The 19,831-nt window shown below is 36.2% G+C and overlaps 1 protein-coding gene across 1 annotated transcript in view; it reads left to right on the top strand.

The window, feature by feature from the left end:
- PAWR (PRKC, apoptosis, WT1, regulator) overlaps positions 1-19,831 on the top strand; it is a gene marked incomplete at its 5' end in the record, with an annotated part of 87,848 nt that overhangs the window by 42,516 nt on the left and 25,501 nt on the right. Inside the window, 2 exons of the mRNA XM_011981402.1 lie at positions 8,989-9,120; positions 17,137-17,171. Of these exons, the coding sequence (XP_011836792.1) occupies positions 8,989-9,120; positions 17,137-17,171 (167 nt within the window). The remainder of the gene's footprint in view (positions 1-8,988; positions 9,121-17,136; positions 17,172-19,831) is intronic.

The raw sequence follows: 19,831 nt of genomic DNA, 5'->3' as shown, positions 1-19,831 counted from the left end.
TTTTTTGGGTTGCTCAATAACTTCTGACTTTAATTGAAAAGTGGAAATGTGGCCACTTAAGTTTTGGGTATGACTCTTCATTTACTGAACCAGCAATGTAATTAAGTCTTTAGCTAGAATAAGAGGAACATTATGAATCTGTCTTATCAAATTTCTGGGCACAGTACCTTCTTGGAATGCTAAATGCACCAAATCTCTAATTCATTGACCATCTCTTAACCTACTAGTCTGCAGTCATCTTTAGTCATTTTATTTACTTTATGGATTTTATAAAGATTTTGAGGTTAGGAATGTTAGAACAGGGGTCACTATTCCCTGGTCCTTGGCCTGTTACAAACCAGACCACACAGCAGGAGGTGAGCCGCTGGCAAGCAAGTGAACATTACTGCCTGAGCTCTGCCTCCTGTCATATCAGCAGGGGCATTAGATTCTCAGAGGTGTGTGAACCTTATCGGGAACTGTGTATGTGAGAGAGAGAGGTTGCATGCTCTTTATGAGAATCTAATGGCTGATGATCTGAGGTGGAACAGTTTCATCCTGAAATCATCCCCCTGCCTCTGTCTTGTCTTCCACAGCACCAGTGCCTGGTACCAAAAAGATTGGGGACTGCTGTGTTAGAAAACTATATTGGGAATTTAATTTTGATACTTAGTTGGTTATCAAAGGGATTTTTGCCTTTATGTTATACTTGTTTTCATCTTCAACTTTCCTCCCCCAGAACTGGTGCTACAAGTAAATTATCTAACTTGAATCTTATATTTTTAATCTGTAAAAGGCAGATATGCATAAAGACTACCTATTTTGATGACCTAACTCTGTGCCTAGCATGACAAATGAAATGGTGATTCTGTCAGTATAGCTGCTAGTTATCCTCCTTTCTGTCTTTATCTAATTGCTTTCTTTTTTCTACATCTTGTCTGTTAACTGCTTTTAGAACTTTAAACTTGCAATAACTGCAGTAATTAATTTTACCTGATGTTAACTCCTATCTTGGGAAAATTTCCCTGAAAAGGCATATCTCTGGTCAACCTATCTTACATCAGTGTAAATCCCAAAAAACTTGCATCCCAATTTCAAAAAGTTAAACTTTGTATACAATAACATTTGTATCAATTTTTTAAAGTTTCTAGAATCGCATTTAAAGGAATTATAGTTTATCTGACCTTAACTTTACCACCAAATTTAGTAATTATCTCTGCAGTAGTGTGCCTGAAAGTTTAGACATTCACATACTACTGCCATTTCTTTTCTTATGTTTTTTTGAAACACCAGACTGTCACCAGACTGGAGTGCAGTAGCGCGATCTCGGCTCACTGTAACCTCTGCCTCCTGGTTTCAAGCGAGTCTTCTGCCTCAGCCTCCCGAGTAACTGAGACTACAGGCACATGCCACCACGCCCAGCTAATTTTTGTATTTTAAATAAAGATGGGGTTTCACCATGTTGACCAGGATGGTCTTGATCTCTTGACTTTGTGATCCTCCCACCTCAGCCTCCCAAAGTGCTGGGATTACAGGTGTGAGCCACTGCGCCTGGCCAAAATGCCTATGTTAATATTTATTTGATAGTTTACAAACTTTGCCTTGCCTAAGCAATAATGTCTGTGAAATTACTGGCTCTATATACTAGCTATATATATATTTTTTTAATGTATATTAAAGTAACTACATAAACCATTTTGTTTGTATACTGCCTAATTGTGTTAAATTATCTATTTACTGCTTCAGGCATCTCTTAAAGATCATTTAACCTCTGAATATAATTCTCTTTCTCCTTTTTTCTCTTTCTATATAAAGCTTGACCACAGGTAAATCTTTTTCTCTATAGTGAGATATGAACTATTATAAAGATTTGTTGTATACAGTAAATCTGATAAATATGAATATACGCAAATTATTATTACACTTTTTTCATTTTAATATTTGTAGATGCATGTCGGGGAAGGGGACTGGAAATGCCAGTATTTTGTATGTAGACTTTCACTCCTTATTTCTCAAATAGTTTGTTCCTTACCTCCACTCTTGACTATTACCGGTGTCTCAGAGTCAGACATGTCTTTAGTTCATTATCTACAGAGAATAAACTGTCTCCATGGGTATGCGATAGTTGCCTGACTGAGGTGGCATGCAGGGGAGGAGTGTCCTTGGTACTGCTACTACAGCTTTTTCTTAATCAACTGAATTTAAGATTCACTAACTTCCTGAAGACTTTCATCATTTCTCCAGCTTTTCCCCATCCCTTCCCCTTGCCTTTAGGAGCTTCTCATTGAATTTGGATTTTTGGATTAGGGTTACTCAATCAATATAATGCAAATATTCCAAACTCTGAAAAAAACCGAAATCTGAAACACTTCTGGTCTCAAGTATTTCGGACAAGGGAGACTGTACCTGTATTAATATAGAAATAATTCTTTTAAAAATGGTTGAAGATAATGAAGCTCAGGATACGGAGGGACACGCCTAAAGTTACGTGGTGACAAAACCTGATTCTAAAACACATGTTCTTAATTGTGAATCCTGGGCATTATCTACCAAAAGCTGTTGCTTCTGTAAATTGCTGTAATCACATCACAGTGAGCTGACCCAATGGGCCTTCAGATTATACAGTGAAACACTATAGTTAGGAGCTAATAGCTCTGAAAGTATTTTTGGAAAAGTTCCGTATAATATTAATAATGTTGTTATTGATAGGTTAACGTTACCAAGATCTGTTCATTTGTTTACAAGTTTTAGACCTATAACATGGATGTTTTTCCTAAGTACTGATAAAGGAAGATGACTTTGTGCAGGCCCAGATGAGAACAGAGGAGCATTTCTTCCTGGAGCGAGCTGCAGAGAAACTGGACTCCTTAGGCCACAGCTGGATTTCAGTTAATTAGCCCTCAGATATTTGTAAATAGAGTATACTAGCCCTTACACAGCACTAATGGCCTTTGGGTAATAATATAAGCTAGTCAGTTAATGCTTCACTAAGTTTAGTGACAGGTCCAGTATCATTTCAGTTTCTACCCATATGCTGCAAAGGTTCCCAAGCTTTCTCCGTTCATCACATTCTTAATGGGCCAGTAATCTTTTATTGGTGTCCTTAGATCTAAAGAAATATCAAATAGTTTTATTTTCTTAGTAGTTTGGTCCAAACGATGTAAGTATTTATGTCCTAACAACTTAGTAGCCATTTGAATAAATAATATATGAATTATTGGAGGAAATATTTTTATTTCATTCTTAAGTAATCAAAATTTCTAATGGGATGTGTGCATCTCTTGGACACTGTACAACTTCTTAAAACTTGGAATCCGATTAGAAGCTCTACCCTCATTGCCTGTTCCACATTGATTTTTTTTTTTTCTTTGTGGTGGGGGTGGAGGGAGCATGATTCTTCTTTTTTACATTACAGAGACTCAGTTTTGTAAACCTGTGATGCTATGGAAAGGGTAATAGGATCTAATTTTGAAACTGTGGACTGTTGAGTTAGTGGTTCATGCAGTATTCTACAGATTACCTAAAATTACTTTGTTTCCCTCAGAAATTTGAAGTGTCTGAGGTGTCGTGAGTTCACTGAACTTTGGTGTGTTGTTTGGAAACCATCTTAGGGTTAGGTTAGGACAAGTAAGTGCAAACCTGTTTAGAATCTAAGGGAATTTTAAAGCCTAGTTTCAGTTTAGACTTCAAGTAAAGTTGTGTTTTCTTTACCTTGGATTTTTAGTTTTACCTTATGTGAAAATGTTTTTGCTAACAAAAAAGCACAAAGCTTTCTATCTTTGCCCACAGATTTTTTTGAAAAAGAGAATTAATTACAAAAGTTTTTATTTAAAACTTTCTCACTCCTTATGTACTGATTATTTGATAAAGGGAATAGGAAAGCAACTGAGGTAGAGAGAAATGGAATGTTTGTCTTCTAGTGTCCTAATTAAATCTTCCACTTAGGTGACTGGGTCAGCAGTAACGTGTTTTGAACATTGAAGGGAGGTATGTAAATGAATACTTCATGGTTGTAATTGTTAGGCATATAATTTGATCCAAACTATGTAATGAGAAAGGCATATGATTATCATTCTTTAAAAGGCTTACGCTGCACAAGAGCATTTTTCAGTAAATGTCAAAACTGAGACAAAATTAACTTGTTTTATGTAGACATTTTGTTTTCTCTCTTTCTTATAAAAGTTTTGGTCTGTCCTTATGAGATGAAATCAAGAACTCTGGGTCCTTTAAAGTAAAGCAAAACCCAATGATACGGGATTTTGGCAATTTAAACAAATCTAAAATTTCAGTTACAAAGAAGAGGAACCACATAATAAGCACATTTATACTGAAGGAATGTTTTCCCTTCTAAACAACTGTTGTATGTTAATGTTTGATTTGACACATCTGAATCAATAGTGTTATTGTCTTACCATTTGCTTCATACTAACTTGTGTGAATTTATAGAGCAGCATGACACATAGTAGACCAAAATTCATGTTTGTTCACGTAGTAATTATTTAGTCAAATGTCAGTGAAATATTTTTTATATTGTTAACATTCTAACCAAACATTTACATATTGTTTTATTTTTGCTATGTAAAATTTTGATATTCCCTGACAGCTGAAAAATAGCAGGTAAATGTTTGAGTATCTCTTCACATAGCTCTAGCTTACTCTGCTTTTACTTTTCCCTTTGTAGATTAGAGCCACGAATATAAATAAACTCCAAATGAGCTGACTGTTCAGTGGATGATTTCTGATTATCTAGGATTTAGAGTAGGTTTCGTATGTAAATGCTGTGCTTTTGGTGGGGGAGGAATTTTTGTAAAAATTTCTTGTTGAAACATCAGAATTAGCTAGTTTCAAAAACTCTACTAGTGGACATTTTGGCAATTTTATATAGGCTTTGAAATGTCTTTCAAGTGCTGTCTTTGTACTTTCAATTAGCATTTAAATGCTCATTCACGGCAGGGGATACCTGGACGTTGAAGATTTTCTTGGTTTCTACTTTTATACTCTGTGATAAGAAGTTTGTGTTGTACCTTAAATTTGTTATGTGTGTTTTCATTACTTCTTTGAATATTAAGTATTTTGATTCATATAATCGGCAGGGTGCCAAACTAAAGCAAATAAAAGTTAAGGGTACTATATAAATTGAAAAGTATCTAACTTAGTTTCCTTCTTCTTTTCTTTCCTCCCTCTGATATTTAAGTAGCTGCTCACATTGCCACACACATTGAAGTGACTCAAAGATAAACAGTGGTTCTTGTCACATAGTATAGAAAATAGTGTGCAAAAATTACCTGAAAGCAAGAGTTGCCTTTGTAATACAAAATATGAATTGATTGGTAGGTAAGAATGTAGCAGGAACAAAAAATAAGGACACTGTCTTAAGCCTTAAACAATTTTAAAAAAAATTTCTATTATAGTAATTAACTTTAGTCTCATGAAGAGCTGGTATGGTTTTGTTTTTTGAGTTGTTGATGCTAATGTAAAAATCACTTTGTATTGAAGACTGTTACCTCAACAGTAGCTTACTGTAACAGAAACGATGTTTTGCATTCCAGGTTCCAAGTGTTTTATTTTTGGTTCCAATAAGATCAGCTATTATGTTATTAATGGACTAAGTTTTGTCTCTCTCAAATTCTTATGTTGAAACTCTAGCCTCCAATATGAGCTGTATTATGTTCATCAATAAAGCTCTGATTAAAATATGGTAAGTATGTCTACTTAATAAAATTATTGTGCAGCTGAAGAAAGGAATGAGGAGAATCCACTTCTGCTCTTAAGTATGGCAGATACAGGAATTCTCTTATTTCTCATGATTTCCACCAACTTCTTCCTCCAGATGTATTTATTCCAGTTAGAAAAGATTGCTTAAGAATTTGTAGGATGCTTGTCATTAAAAGAACTGTACTGGTTGCTAGCAGAATTTTGGAGGGAAGTTGTGATTCATCAAGTAATCCCTATGCTAAAAGCTGCCTGGAATGTTAGATACATACTGTATCCATAGGAATACTATGTGTGATGAATAGGTTCCCAGTTCAGTGGATAATAGTGTTGCTATGGGAAAGAGCATTCAGAATTTTAACTTCGGGTATCACAGTTCACCTCCCAGTTTATCTCCAAGATGATTTGTCTCATCTTGGTAACTCATTCATTCTTTTATGAAACATTTACTGAGTATTTTGTTTTTTCCTTTCTTTTTTCTTTTAATGTGCTGGTAAGGGAGTCTAGATTGTTGAGGGGACAAGAGGAGGGAAAGTTAGTGTTGTGGGGCTGGGTCTCAGAAAATGAAAACAAAGATAAATAAAATAGCATCCCAGTGCTCTGGGAGTTCATGGCTACCTGCCTCAACTTTTGCTTTCTGTTTATATTAATCTATGATAATTTAAGAATTCCAACTTTAAGCTAATCAAGTTGGAGCCTATGGTGAGAGATTTTTGAGTCCATGTGCTGGAGAATGAGTGATGATTTCTTTCACAGAATAGAAGACTAGATGAGACCATTCTTTATTCTTTTCCAGATTTCATACTTTTGCTTCTCCTACTATTCATTAAGTGACCTCCCCCCTTTTTTAAGGAACACCTTGATTTAAAATGCCTTTTATGCTATTTTATTATTTCTGTTCTAGGACCTCTATGAGATATTTTTATACATTTTAACGTTAACTAGAGTGTTTGGTTTCATACTTCTTTTTTAAAAAAGTAAATTTTTTGATATGTATTTTTTCTTCTGGATGATGCACCCCTACTTTCCAAATAAATTTCTTCTTGATTTTGATTGGAATTTTAATTTATGAGTTAAGAGACTATTGACACCTTCACAATACTAGGTTTTTCTTAATTTAAGTGTAGGTTTTAATTTGTATTCCTCAGTGAAGTCTTACAGCTTTCTTCATACACATACTATTTTTTAGTTTATTTATGGTTGTTACTAAAAATTTTTTAACTGGCTATTGATGTTACTTTAGGAAATTTTTTGCTTATTTACTGAAAAAAAAAATCTTAACTCATAATTCTAAAATGTTTTTGTTTTTTACAATATCATTTCCTCTAAAATGATGGTAATTTTGCCTCCTTTCTGATGTTAAAATTGTCTATTCTTCTTACCTAATTTTATCAACTAGCACTTTCAGAATAATGATAACAGTTATGTTGATAGTGGACATCAATGCTTTGAGTCTGATTTTACTTTTAAATTTTGCTGGTATGTTGTCATTAAACAAGATATTGTCTAGTGATTTGAGAAGGTTTTTGAAAGTCCTAAGAGAGATTTTTTTTTCTAATGAAGACTAATTTCTTAACACTTTGGTGTCCCATACCAGATTTCTTTCACTGACTCTGTTTCCACTTAGGATATGTCATTTTTCATGGGATAAAAATTGCCTATGTCATTTAACTAGTCACTTAACTAGTGTTTTCACTTTTATTCCTGTTCCTGTTCTCTGCATTGCTATACTCAGGTTCTTCCCAAAAAGAATTTTGATCATTTTGCTCTTATCCCAAGGAATTGTGTAGCATTGTAATATCATTCCAAGCCATGGAATGAGAAGTCTAAACTTCTTGGGTTATCTATGATTTATGTTCCCTCTGTGCCTTTCGAATCCTCACCTCTGTCAAAAACTGATGGCTTTGAGATCATACCGCGCTTGCTGGCTAACATGTTAGCTTGTGTATTCTGGCAAAAGACACTAGTCTCCTGGGTTAGTTAGAGTCAAGAACAGTTTAGACTCATAGCAATAACAGTAGCTGCAGTATCATAATTTTTTTGTGTTGTTTCCCCAAGCCCCACTCTTGGCAGGTTGATATGACAAGGGCCAGGTGACACCGTATAAGCAGTCTGTTGAATTTCAGGAGAACTCTGCATCTCAGCCTGCTTGCTCCTTTCATTTGCCCTTTCCATTTCTGTCCTCAGACTTCTTCTCTGTATCATCCTTATGTTGTAAGACTCCATCTCAGACAGATGCTTTCTTCAGTGTCCTCCATTGTAGACCTTGTCTTTATCAAGCTTGGTACCCCTTTCAATATGTTCCTCCTATCTCCAAATATTCCAGTGTACCTTCTTGGTTTGCACAGTAGCTTCAGTGTTTTCTTCTCTCTGCATAGCCTTTTTTTTTTTTTTTTTTTTTGTCTGATTGCTATTGTCTTCACTGCCATACTGTTATACTTTTCTGTGGTCAGTTCCTTGGTGTCTCTACAGAGAGGTTTTCTTTTTGTTGTTTGTTTGTTGGAGAGGGGTGGTGGGTTCTCACACAGAAGCCTTTAGGGCAATGTATTGGTTAGGAATGTATTCAGTTGCAAGGAGCGGATAACCCAGCCCATAGTGTGCATAATGGATAGAGATTTGTTTCTATTTTTTTTTTTTTTTTATGTGGAAAGTGTAGAGTTAGATAATTTCTGGTGTTGATTCTGTTTTTTAGCAACCCTCTCTTGTAAGCTTTTTCAATATGCTGTTACGTGTAATTCTTTTTTATATATATCTGCAATTCCATTAAAAACCATTTAAATTGTAACCATTCTTTAAATTACAAGGTTTTTTATAGTCTTTTCTAACTCTCTAGGTAAAAATACTCTTCCTTTATATGCTCATAGAATATAAAGCTAGAAAATGGGCCTTTATCCTAAGTTATCTATCTATATATGTATTATCTTTCCTACTAGATTATAAATTCCATTTCTTTAGTGTATCCTTTGTTACCTTCTGCAGAATGCCTTAAGGTAGACGTAGTTTACTTATTGAATGAATGAAAACGAATGAATGAACCTTTCTTTAAGAAAACCCTGTCACTGGTGGTTGAAGTTCAGGGAAGAGATTTGTTGGCAGTAGTGTGGCTATGGAACTATAAGTTTTAAGCAGATAATTTATAGGAATTAAATGTACATATTGCTGAAAGAAAAACTTTTATTGTGCAAACTAATTTCTGAATGCACAAATATTTCTTTAATGCTATAAAAATGTATTTTCACGTACTATCAAAACAGTCTATTAATAATAGAAATAAAATGGAAACTTTTTTTCTTTCAGTGCTTAGATGAGTACGAAGATGATGAAGCAGGGCAGAAAGAGCGAAAACGAGAAGATGCAATTACACAACAGAACACTATGCAGAATGAAGCTGTAAACTTACTAGATCCAGGCAGTTCCTATCTGCTACAGGTGAGTATTTAAAAATACCAGGAAGTCACTATATATTTTAATGGCAATTTTTCAAATATGCCTCTTGGGTTGTATGTAGTAACATATCTCCCATTGCTTTCTTTCTTCCTACTTATGCCTTCCTTATCACAAGCGGGTTCTGACATTACATGTTGGGCTCACCTTAAGCATGAACACTCTCTTCACCCTTTTCCGGCTTGGGCATCCTTTGACAGGCTGTTCTGTAGGGCCTCTCTTTACTCCTGCTGAGACTCGGAGAACTCTTGTCGGATTGCTCCTCCATGGGGGACTCTTCCTCAACTTGATTAGGTTTTGGCAACTCCAGGCCAGACTGCCACTCCCTGTGGACATTCACTTCATCTTGTCTGGGCTCTGGCACAGAATACCACATGCCAGGCTGCCTCTGAGATGGTAGATATTTTTTACTGTGCTAGAGCTCTTATCACCCTTTTCTGAACCACCCTCCTGAGAAGGTAAACTTCACATTCCACCTGAGACTCTGGCTACCCCTTTATGAGACTCCCTTTCTGACCTTGCCTCACGAATGAGGGCTTCCCTTCCCTGCTTTGTAGAAATCTTTCTCATTCTGCTCCGGCTCTGATATCTTAGGTCCGAGTGAGTGAGCTCTGCTATGTGGGCAGTCTCCTTAGTTTGCTCGGACTTGAATTCTCTATGCCAGGTAGCTCTTCTTTCTGGCAGATTCTCGTATTCTGATACCCTGATCTGAGCCATTGTGTTTCCTCATGTTGCTCTGCCCTGCCTAATGGCTTTAGGACTTAATTGTTCAGGAAAGGAAGGGGAAGGATGAGTTTTTCCTTTTAAAATCTTCATTAATTTGATAAAGCTCTTATTTTTCATTTTATCAGTTATACATTAGAGAAATTTTATTCTGCAGTCATCTTCAGCAGTATATCATACTAAATTATACATGCCAATATAGATATTTTAAGTTAGTTCTGAGGGTCAGTTAGCATGTTATGCCATAATTTTTCTGAGGGCTGTGGCTTTGTCGCTGGATTATTTGAATAACATCAGTATTACTTTGCTGTATTCATCTGGGCTCGTATTTGTCTGATTATTTCACCTATGCTTTTATACTTGTTTATACGTTGGAAGTTCTCATCTGCCACTGCAGACTCTGTTCATGGGGATTTCCTTATTGATCATTATAAGCTTGAATAAAGCAGAGTGTTTTATTTAAATTCACACAAAATAGTTTGTGCTTTGCCAACATTTTCTCAGTTCTACATAGATCTTTCCCCTTCCCTTCAGTAATAGAAACCATCCCATTGCAGGGAAGATTATTTCAGAACAAGTATATTTGAGATCAGTTGTATAACAGACTTAAGGATTTTTGGGAGATCTAATTACATAGTCTTTGAAACTTTTAAGACCAGTACCAGTCTTAACAGTTGTACTTTTTACAAGCAGTTTCGGTGATACTAGTATAGCAGTCTTCCCTTATCAAAGGGGGTTCTGTTCCAAGACCTCCAATGGATGCCTGAAATATAGATAGTACTGAACGCTATTTATACTATGCACAGATTTGTTTTTCCTTCCTTTTATTTCATGGATAGAAGATTTGTTCTTATCATAAATCTTAGCAACTTCAGGGTATGATTTTTCTTTCTTTCATTATTAAGTTGAGAATTTTTACCTTTTCATTTAAGGGAAGCACTTTATAGCTTCTCTTTGGCATATCAGAATTGCTAGCATCCCTACTCTTGTACTTTGGGACAATTACTAAATAAAAGAAAAGTTAATTGAACACAGTCACTGGGATACCACAACAGGTAGTCTGATAGCCAGGGTGGCTCCCAAATGACTAATAGGTAGGGAGCATAGACACTGTGGATACGTTTTACAAAGCGATTAGGCCCTGGGCAAGATGGAGCAGGACAGCACCAAGTTTCATCATGCTAGTCAGGACAACTCACAATTTAAAGTTTATGAATTTTTTATTTTTTGAGTTTTGCATTTAATATTTTAATTAAGTTATAATTTAAATAATAATTTAAATTTATTAATTAAAGTATTAAATAATACAATTTTAAAAATTTAATTTTATTAATGCCCATGGGTTGACCATGGGTAACTGAAACTGTAGAAAGTGAAAACTTGGATAAAGGGAAAAGGACTACTGTATTTCTTCATTTTTTGTCCCTATTTAGTATGGAGTAGTAATTATTAAAGTACCAAAAATTATGTAGTTGTTTCTTTGCCTAGAAATTTTTGTGGCTACAGAAATATAGTTAAGACATCTAAGGTAACATTTATATTTGTGTGGAATTTTGTTCTAACATGTAAGAATGTTAAGCATTTTCCTCTTTAAAATTACTAGGGACTTCAGTGAACATAATGTCCGCTGCCTTCATCCATTTTGTCGCAGTGATCTCACTTATATGTGGAATCCAAAACAGTCAAACTCATAGAAGTAGAGAGTAGAATGGTGATTACCAGAGGCTAAGGTAGATGGAGAAAGGAGAAACATTGGCCAGTGGGTGCAAAGTTACAGTTTAGATAGGAGGAATAATTTGTTTTATTGCACAGCAAGGTGATTATAGTTCATAATAATGTATATTTCAAAATAGCTGAGTATTTTAAATGTTCTCACCAGAAAGAAGTGATAAGGGCCTGGTGCAATGGCTCATGCCTGTAATCCCAGCACTCTGGGAGGCCGAAGTGGGTGGATCACTTGATGCCAGAAGTTCACGACCAGCCTGGCCAACATGGCAAAACCCCGTCTCTACTAAAAATACAACAATTAGCTGAGCATAGTGGTGTTCACATGTAATCCCAGCTACTCAAGAGGCTGAGGCACAAGAATTACTTGAACCTTGGAGGCGGAGGTTGCAGTGAGCTGAGATCACACCACTGCACTCCAGCCTGGGTGACAGAGAGAGACTGTGTCTCAAAAAAAGAAAATAAAAAAAAAGAAGTGATGAGTATTTGAAGTCATCTGTATAGGCCGTTCTTTGCATTGCTATAAAGAGATGCCTGAGATTGGGTAATTTATAAGAAAAAGAGGTTTAATTGCCTCACAGGTTCTACAGGCTGTACAAGCATGGCACCAGCGTCTTCTCAGCTTCTCATGAGGCCCTCAGGGAGCTACTCATGACTGAAGGCAAAGTGGAAGCAGGCACATCACATGATAGGAGCAGGAGCAAGAGAGAGAGGGGGCAGGTCCCATACTCTTAACCAGATCTCATTGGTGCTAAACCATTCATGAGAAATCCAGTCCCATGATCCAGTCACCTCCCAACAGGCCCCACCTCCAACACTGGAGATTATATTTCAACATGAGGTTTGGAGGGGACATCGAAAATATATCAGACAGACATGCTAATTACTGTAATTTGATCCTTCCAAAATATATACATGTATTGAAATAAAAATATCACTTTGAACCTTATACATATATATAATTTGTCAATTAAAAATAAAGCTAAAAAAATTATAAGGGATTCTTTCACTGCACCATATAGGTTAATTTTTTTTTCTCTCTCTAACATTTCTAATTTAAGATATGCCCAGTTTTCTTTTTTTGGCCAGGATATAGAAATCACTTTAAACTCCACCTTTAATTGCCCATTTTTAACATGCATGAGAAGGCTACCACCCCTCCCAGTCTCTAATCATACTGATATAATCTATCCAGTGTGGGAAACATTTTACTTTTAAAAGTTTTTTTTGTTGTTGTTTTTTGAGATGGAGTCTGGAGTGCAGTGGCACGATATCGGCTCACTGCAACCTCTGCCTCCTTGGTTCAAGTGATTCTCCTGTCTCAGCCTCCCAAGTAGCTGTGATTACAGGCACTTGCCTCCACGCCTGGCTAATTGTTGTATTTTTAGTAGAGACAGGGTTTCACCATGTTGGCCAGGCTAGTTTTCAATTCCAGACCTTAGGTGATCTGCCTGCATTGGCCTCCCAAAGTGCTGGGATTATAGGCTTGAGCCACTGCGCCCTGCCTAAAGTTTATACTTTGATTACAAGAATCATTATAAAATAACATTTAGCTTCAAAATGTATAATCTCTAATAAAAGACCATATTCAAATCCACCAATAAGGAATAAACTTAAATGTCGTCTGTGTGCTTCAAAATCTTAACTATTGAAATACTAGCCATATACCAGAAATAAGTATAGCTTAAATTTTGATTATTTGTATATCTCAGACTTGAGTATGGAATGACTGTAATGACAAAACCGCAGTTACTTTTGCACCAACCTAGTATGTGAAAGTTCTAATTTTATCAACTGCATCAAGCTAGCAGTGTGGAAAATACTGTGTAAAACTTACTTACTGAGGTATGTTTTAAGTGACTGAGTGTTTTTTAAAAAAAAAAAACCCGAACAACTGTAGATACATGTAGAAATCTGATATTTTTTCATGACTTCTGGTTAGCATACTTAACTCAAAGCTTGTCTGATACTGACTTTTAAGTCATTTATAATTGGATCAAAGTGTGAAATTATTACAATGCCACTGCAATTTAGAGTTGCTGAAAATGCCCTCCATTTTACATTTCTGTTTCTGTTAAAATTCTACTCTACATATCTATTACTCTAAGTTTTACCATATTACAGAAAATGTCTATTTCAAGCCTCAGAAATAGTGTTTGTTGGCCCGGGCGTGGTGGCTCACGCCTGTAATACCAGCACTTTGGGAGGCTGAGGTGGGCGGAGCACAAGGTCAGGAGATTGAGACCATCCTGTGAATGGTGAAACCCCGTATCTACTAAAAATACAAAAAATTAGCCAGGCGTGGTAGCGGGCGCCTGTAGTCCCAGCTACTCAGGAGGCTGAGGCAGGAGAATGGCATGAACCTAGAAGGTGGAACTTGAAGTGAGCCGAGATCACGCCACTGCACTCCAGCGTAGGCGACTGAGCGAGACTCCATCTCAAAAAAAAAAAAATTAGTGTTTGTTGTCAAGTTATTCGTACCATTTCAGTTGATATACCAGTAACCCACACATCAATAAATCTAGTAAGGGTTGTTCTCATTTAGCAATTTTGCTGACTCCGTTTCAGTAAAAGGCAGTCTGGGCAATCAAGCTGATGTGGCATGTTCTGAGATATTTCAAATATAACCCAAATGAGAGAGATGTGAGAGAAATGATATGTGTTGTTTCAGAACTTTATTTTGGAGATTCTGGCATTTTTTCTCATGCATGTGTAGACAGACATCATATGCCTTAGTTTAGTTCATATAGGGTAATATCAGGGAATTTAATAAAAGAAGCTGTTTGTAAAATGTTAATCCAAATACTGTTTGTGAAACTAGCAGGGAAAAAACTTTTTTTTTTTTTTTGAGACGTGGTCTTGCTCTGTTGCACAGGCTGGAATATAGTAGTGTGATCTCAGCTCACTGCCACCTGTGCCTCCTGAGTTCAAGCAGTCCACCCACTTCAGCCTCCCGAGTAGCTGGGACTACAGGTGCATGCCACTTCACCCAGCTAATTTTTGTATTTTATGTAGAGACAGAGTTTTGTCATGTTGCCTAGGCTGGTTTTGACCTTCTGGGCTCAAGTGATCCACTCCCCTCGGCCTCCCAAAGTGCTAGGATTACAGGTATGAGCCACTGCACCCAGCTGGAAAAACTTCTGTATGAATCATTATCACTCACATTTAATAAGGTGTACTTTGAGTGAGTATACATAAGCTTAATATTTCTTTCTACTTTATTTAAATAGCCATCTAAATAAATAGGGGATCTGTTTTATATGTTTGGTACAAAATTACAGATTAGTGGGTATCTACTTAATCAAAAGTACAGATTAGTGGGTATCTGCTTAATGACAGGCAGATAAGAAACTCTTTAAAGTCTGCTTGCCAGGTTTTGTTGTTGTCCTGCTGTAAGAACAACTGATGCTCAGGGATGGTTAAAGTGTCTTTGTATCAACTGTCAAGGCATGACTTCCCCAGCCCTAAGCCTGTTTGTGGTGTCAAACCCATGTACGTAGTCACTGGAGTATCTTGTCACCTGGTTATTTCCTGCTGCTGATTATTTCCCAAGTGGTACTTTTTTGTAACTGTAGATTACCAAGGAAGTTATTTCCCTAAGTTGTCAGTATATATTTATTGCATACTAGGCGAACTGGGGTTTTGGGGGAGAAAGAAAGGAATTGCTGGTGGAGGGTCCCTATCTGCCAGACACTTACATTTTACTTAGAATATAAGATATATACATGAAAAATTGGGACAAAAATTATATTAAACTAAGTAATATAGGCTTCTGTAATGGGAATTTATTGACTTGGAATAATTAAGACAGACTTACTCAAATTCCATGCAGAAAATTCAATTAAGATTTTTCCTTATCCCAGTTAGTTTTATGTTGGTTTTAGCTATCAAATTGAAATTGAAAGCCTATTTGGAAGGGACTGTGCTAATTTTACTCACTTATGTCATTTTATCTCCACAACAACCCAATAAAATAGGCACTGTTATTCCATTTTAGAGATAAGTAGACACTGATAGAGGTTAAACCCATAGTCTCCTAGCTGCTGAGTAGCCTGTCGGCTTGGAAATTTGATCTGATCCTTCCTCTTAATCATATGGTTTGCTGTACTGGTTCCCCACATTGCTAGTCTTTTATTGCATCATGCAGTCAGTATTTACTCTTTTACTCTGGAACTGGTTATCTTATAAAGGTATTCTTTTGCTTTAACTGGATGAGAACTTCTTTAATTGTAGGATTTCTCTTGGCAACTTAATGATTAATTAGGAAAAAAGTTAACAATTTTTAAAGACATCATTTGATTTTGACCTGTTTCATTAAAGTGAAACTGCGGAAGTATATGGAGAACCTAGACTGTCAAAAGATTGAACAGAGAAATGACTGCCTAGTTATTTGCAAGGTAACAATTTTTCTACCCCAATGGTTAATGTTAACTTTCAGCAATCTTTTTTTTTAGTAGCTTAGAATCAGCACAATATTAAAATGTACTTTTTCACTTTTCATTTTTAGCTGTATATATAGTCTTTAAAAATAGGAACTGATTACTATATGCATATGGTGAGTTGTAAGTTTTAGAAAAAATGATGGCATAAAAAAGACAAAGGGAGATATATAAAGACTGTAAGGCCAGGCATGGTGGCTCACACTTGTAATCCCAGCACTTTGGGAGGCTGAGGTGGGTGGATCACCTGTGGTCAGGAGTTTGAGACCAACCTGACCAACATGGAGAAACCCCATCTCTACTAAAAATACAAAACTAGCTGGACATGGTGGCATATGCCTGTAATCCCAGCTACTCAGGAGACTGAGGCAGGAGAATCGCTTGAACCCGGAAGGCGGAGGTTGCAGTGAGCCAAGATTGCACCATTGCACTCCAGCCTGGGCAACAAGAGTGAAACTCCATCTCAAAAAAAAAAAAGAATATAATAGTGGTACTTTTTAATGCCCCTTGACTTTCAAAGGGATTTAAGCTGACTGGGTGATGAATGATGCCCCCAGCCTTGTCCATTTTCTGAGCTTTAAAAATACTTCTTTATTAAAAACATCATTTTAAAAAAGTGATTGATTTGGACTGAAAAATCAGATGTAGACTCCTGTTTTGTTTGAGCAGCAATATGTGAATTTTTTAAACCAGTAATTGCTTCAAGTTGGTCTTTTAAAAATTAAGATATTCTCGGCCGGGCGCGGTGGCTCACGCCTGTAATCTCAGCACTTTGGGAGGCCGAGGCAGGTGGATCACGAGGTCAGGAGATCGAGACCATCCTGGCAAACACGGTGAAACCCCGTCTCTATTAAAAAAATACAAAAAATTAGCCTGGCGTGGTGGTGGGCGCCTGTAGTCCTAGGTACTCGGGAGGCTGAGGCAGGAGAATGGCATGAACCTGGGAAGCGGAGCTTGCAGTGAGCCGGGATCGCGCCACTGCCCTCTAGCCTGGGCGACAGAGCAAGACTCCGTCTCAGAAAAATATTTAGATATTCTCTATCAACTATTTTATATAATCAGTAATTGTGTACATACATACTCAAACTGATATGTAATTATTTTTACTTTACAGGAGCCACCTAGAACAGTTTCAGGCAGATATAAAAGGTAAGAATCCTTATGACTTAAACATATTGTAGGCATGAATGTAATATCTGTCTGACATTGACTTAACTAGAACTATTTAAAGTAGCTCTTTGAAAAGTAACGAACCTTACTTACTATTGTGCTCTTAAAAATAAATTACATTGTAAGCAGGAGTATAATGTCTGCCTGACCATGGCTTACTCTGACATGCTGCAGTCTTTGAAAAATAAATGTTGATGAACTTTGCAAAATAAATGCCTTGAATTGTTATTTTTCATGTATTTAAACATTGAAAATACAAGTAGACCCATCTGTATTAGTTAGCTCGGAGTGCCATAACAAAATACCATAGACTGATGGCTTAAACAACAGAAATTTATTTTCTCATATTTCTGGAGGCTGCATGTCCGCCATTGTCAGGTTCTGGTGAGGACTCTCTTCCTGCCTTATAGGTAGCCACTTTCTCACTGTGTCCTCACACGGCAAAGAGAAAGAGAAAGGGAGGAAGAGGGAGGAAGAGGGAAAGTAAAGTTTCTGAGGTCCCTTCTTAATAAAGGAACTAATCCCATCATGAGGGTCTCATCCTCGTGACCTCATTTAAACAAGGGCTCCATCTCATTGAAGGTTATGGCTTCAACATACGAATTTTGGGAGGACACAGATCGCATTGCACCACCTGTACACAATGAGTAACACTTCTACCAGAGAATGTGTTTGTGCGTGTTTATGTATAGGAAGAAAATCAGAATTGGGTACAAGTGGAGGTGTCTAGGATATTCACTTCCTTCTTCCCTGTTGAGTCCATAAATGTTGCAGAAGCATGTGATCATACTTGTGCTAATAATCCTAGAATGATAAATCTTACTGAGTACTTACTGTGTCCAAAGTGCTTTACATAGAGTTCTTTCAATTCTCATGATTATCTTATAAGGCAGGAATAATATTTATTTCCATTTTATAGATGAGAGACATGAGGTTAAATAAGTAGAATAATTTTTCTGGGGTTAAAAACCTAGTCAACAGTAAAATTGATTTGAATTCTGGCAACCTGACTCTAGAGCCCATATTTTTATTAACTATGTAAGACCACCTGCCTAGATTTATACATGTAAAACCCTTATTTTCATCTATTTGTATGTTGGAGTTTAAAATAATTAGGCTATAAATAAAACATTCGTTAACCAATACTCTATTTTTACACTGTTATATAAAAATAAAATTTAATTTTTGTCATGGGCTACAGTATTTATTAGCAACAGAAAGAGATGAGAAGGTCAAGATAATCAGCAAGAGTAAGTCTGAAATAGTTTCTGGCACATGGGAAAACAATCAGTACGTTTACTACTGTTACTGCTTTTATTTTCATTTCTGAGTAATTTTGATGTAGGTATAATAAAACCTGTTTTTGTTTGCCTTTTTTGTTTTTGTTTTTTTTTTTTTTTTTTGAGACGGAGTCTCGCTCTGTTGCCCAGACTGGAGTGCAGTGGCACAATCTTGGCTCACTGCAAGCTCTGCCTCCTGGGTTCACGCCATTCTCCTGCCTCAGCCTTCTGAGTAGCTGGGACTACAGGTGCCCGCCACCACGCCTGGCTAATTTTTTGTATTTTTAGTAGAGAAGGGATTTCACCATGTTATCCAGGATGGTCTCTATCTCCTGACCTTGTGATCTGCCCACCTCGGCCTCCCAAAGTGCTGGGATTACAGGCGTAAGCCACCGCACCCCGGCCCTTTTGTTTACCATTAATAGTTTAAACTGGAAAAAAAATCCTTTTTCTTTTTCCAGAAATAATTACGAAATAGCCTTGATGTGGCCTGTTCCCATACCACATTCTCAAACGAAAAATTTTTAAGCATTAGTTTTTGGTTGGAGACTAAAGATAAACTGTGGCAACTTAACAAGTTTGTTGTATTGATCTTATACATTTAGTTCTTATCAAACAATAGTCTTAAATTACGAATGACACTTTTCAAATTTGTGTTCTTTAATTCGAATCGAGGGGAATAATTTTATAAATCCTATCAAAAGCTTTATTTACATGTCATTGTGTTAAATCAGAAGGCAAACTTATTCTTGTATAAATTTTTGTGAAACTTTTGAGACCATTACTTGTGACATGTCCATGTGTTTGTTTTTTTCATACTTGTATTCTCATAGCCTAGAGCATGTGGTTTGTTACTTTTCAGCTTTCAAAGATTTGCCCCTGTTTAATACTGTTATAAATATCTTAAAACTTCCCATCATTTTTTATTGGTTTGGAGCTCCCATTTCAATGCCATCTAAAAAGAAAAAAAAAAAACACACACAAAAACTTAAAAAGCCACAAAACCTAGAGTCTATATATGAAATTATCTCTTATCTAGTAGAAGTGTGTTACATTTTATATCAACAGTTCGTTATTTTCATTAATCTGTCAGCAAGTTATAGCAATGACTAGAGAGATGTTTCTTAGTGAAGGTGTCTGCTGACTAATGGGAATGAAGAAAAGGGAGAATAGAGTAAAAGAAATTTGGCATCTCATGTAAGAAAATATTTCCAGTAAACCTAGTAGCTTAGTTTTTATATATATAACTGAAAATGAAAATATTTTCAGTAAACTAAATAACATGAGAAATTATATATAATATGTAAATTATATATTGTATATTTATATAAAATACATATATAATATATGTTTTACATA

Source organism: Mandrillus leucophaeus, unplaced genomic scaffold (assembly GCF_000951045.1).
Source record: "Mandrillus leucophaeus isolate KB7577 unplaced genomic scaffold, Mleu.le_1.0 Scaffold225, whole genome shotgun sequence".
NCBI lineage: Eukaryota > Metazoa > Chordata > Mammalia > Primates > Cercopithecidae > Mandrillus > Mandrillus leucophaeus.
This window is presented reverse-complemented; position numbering and strand designations above follow the sequence as displayed.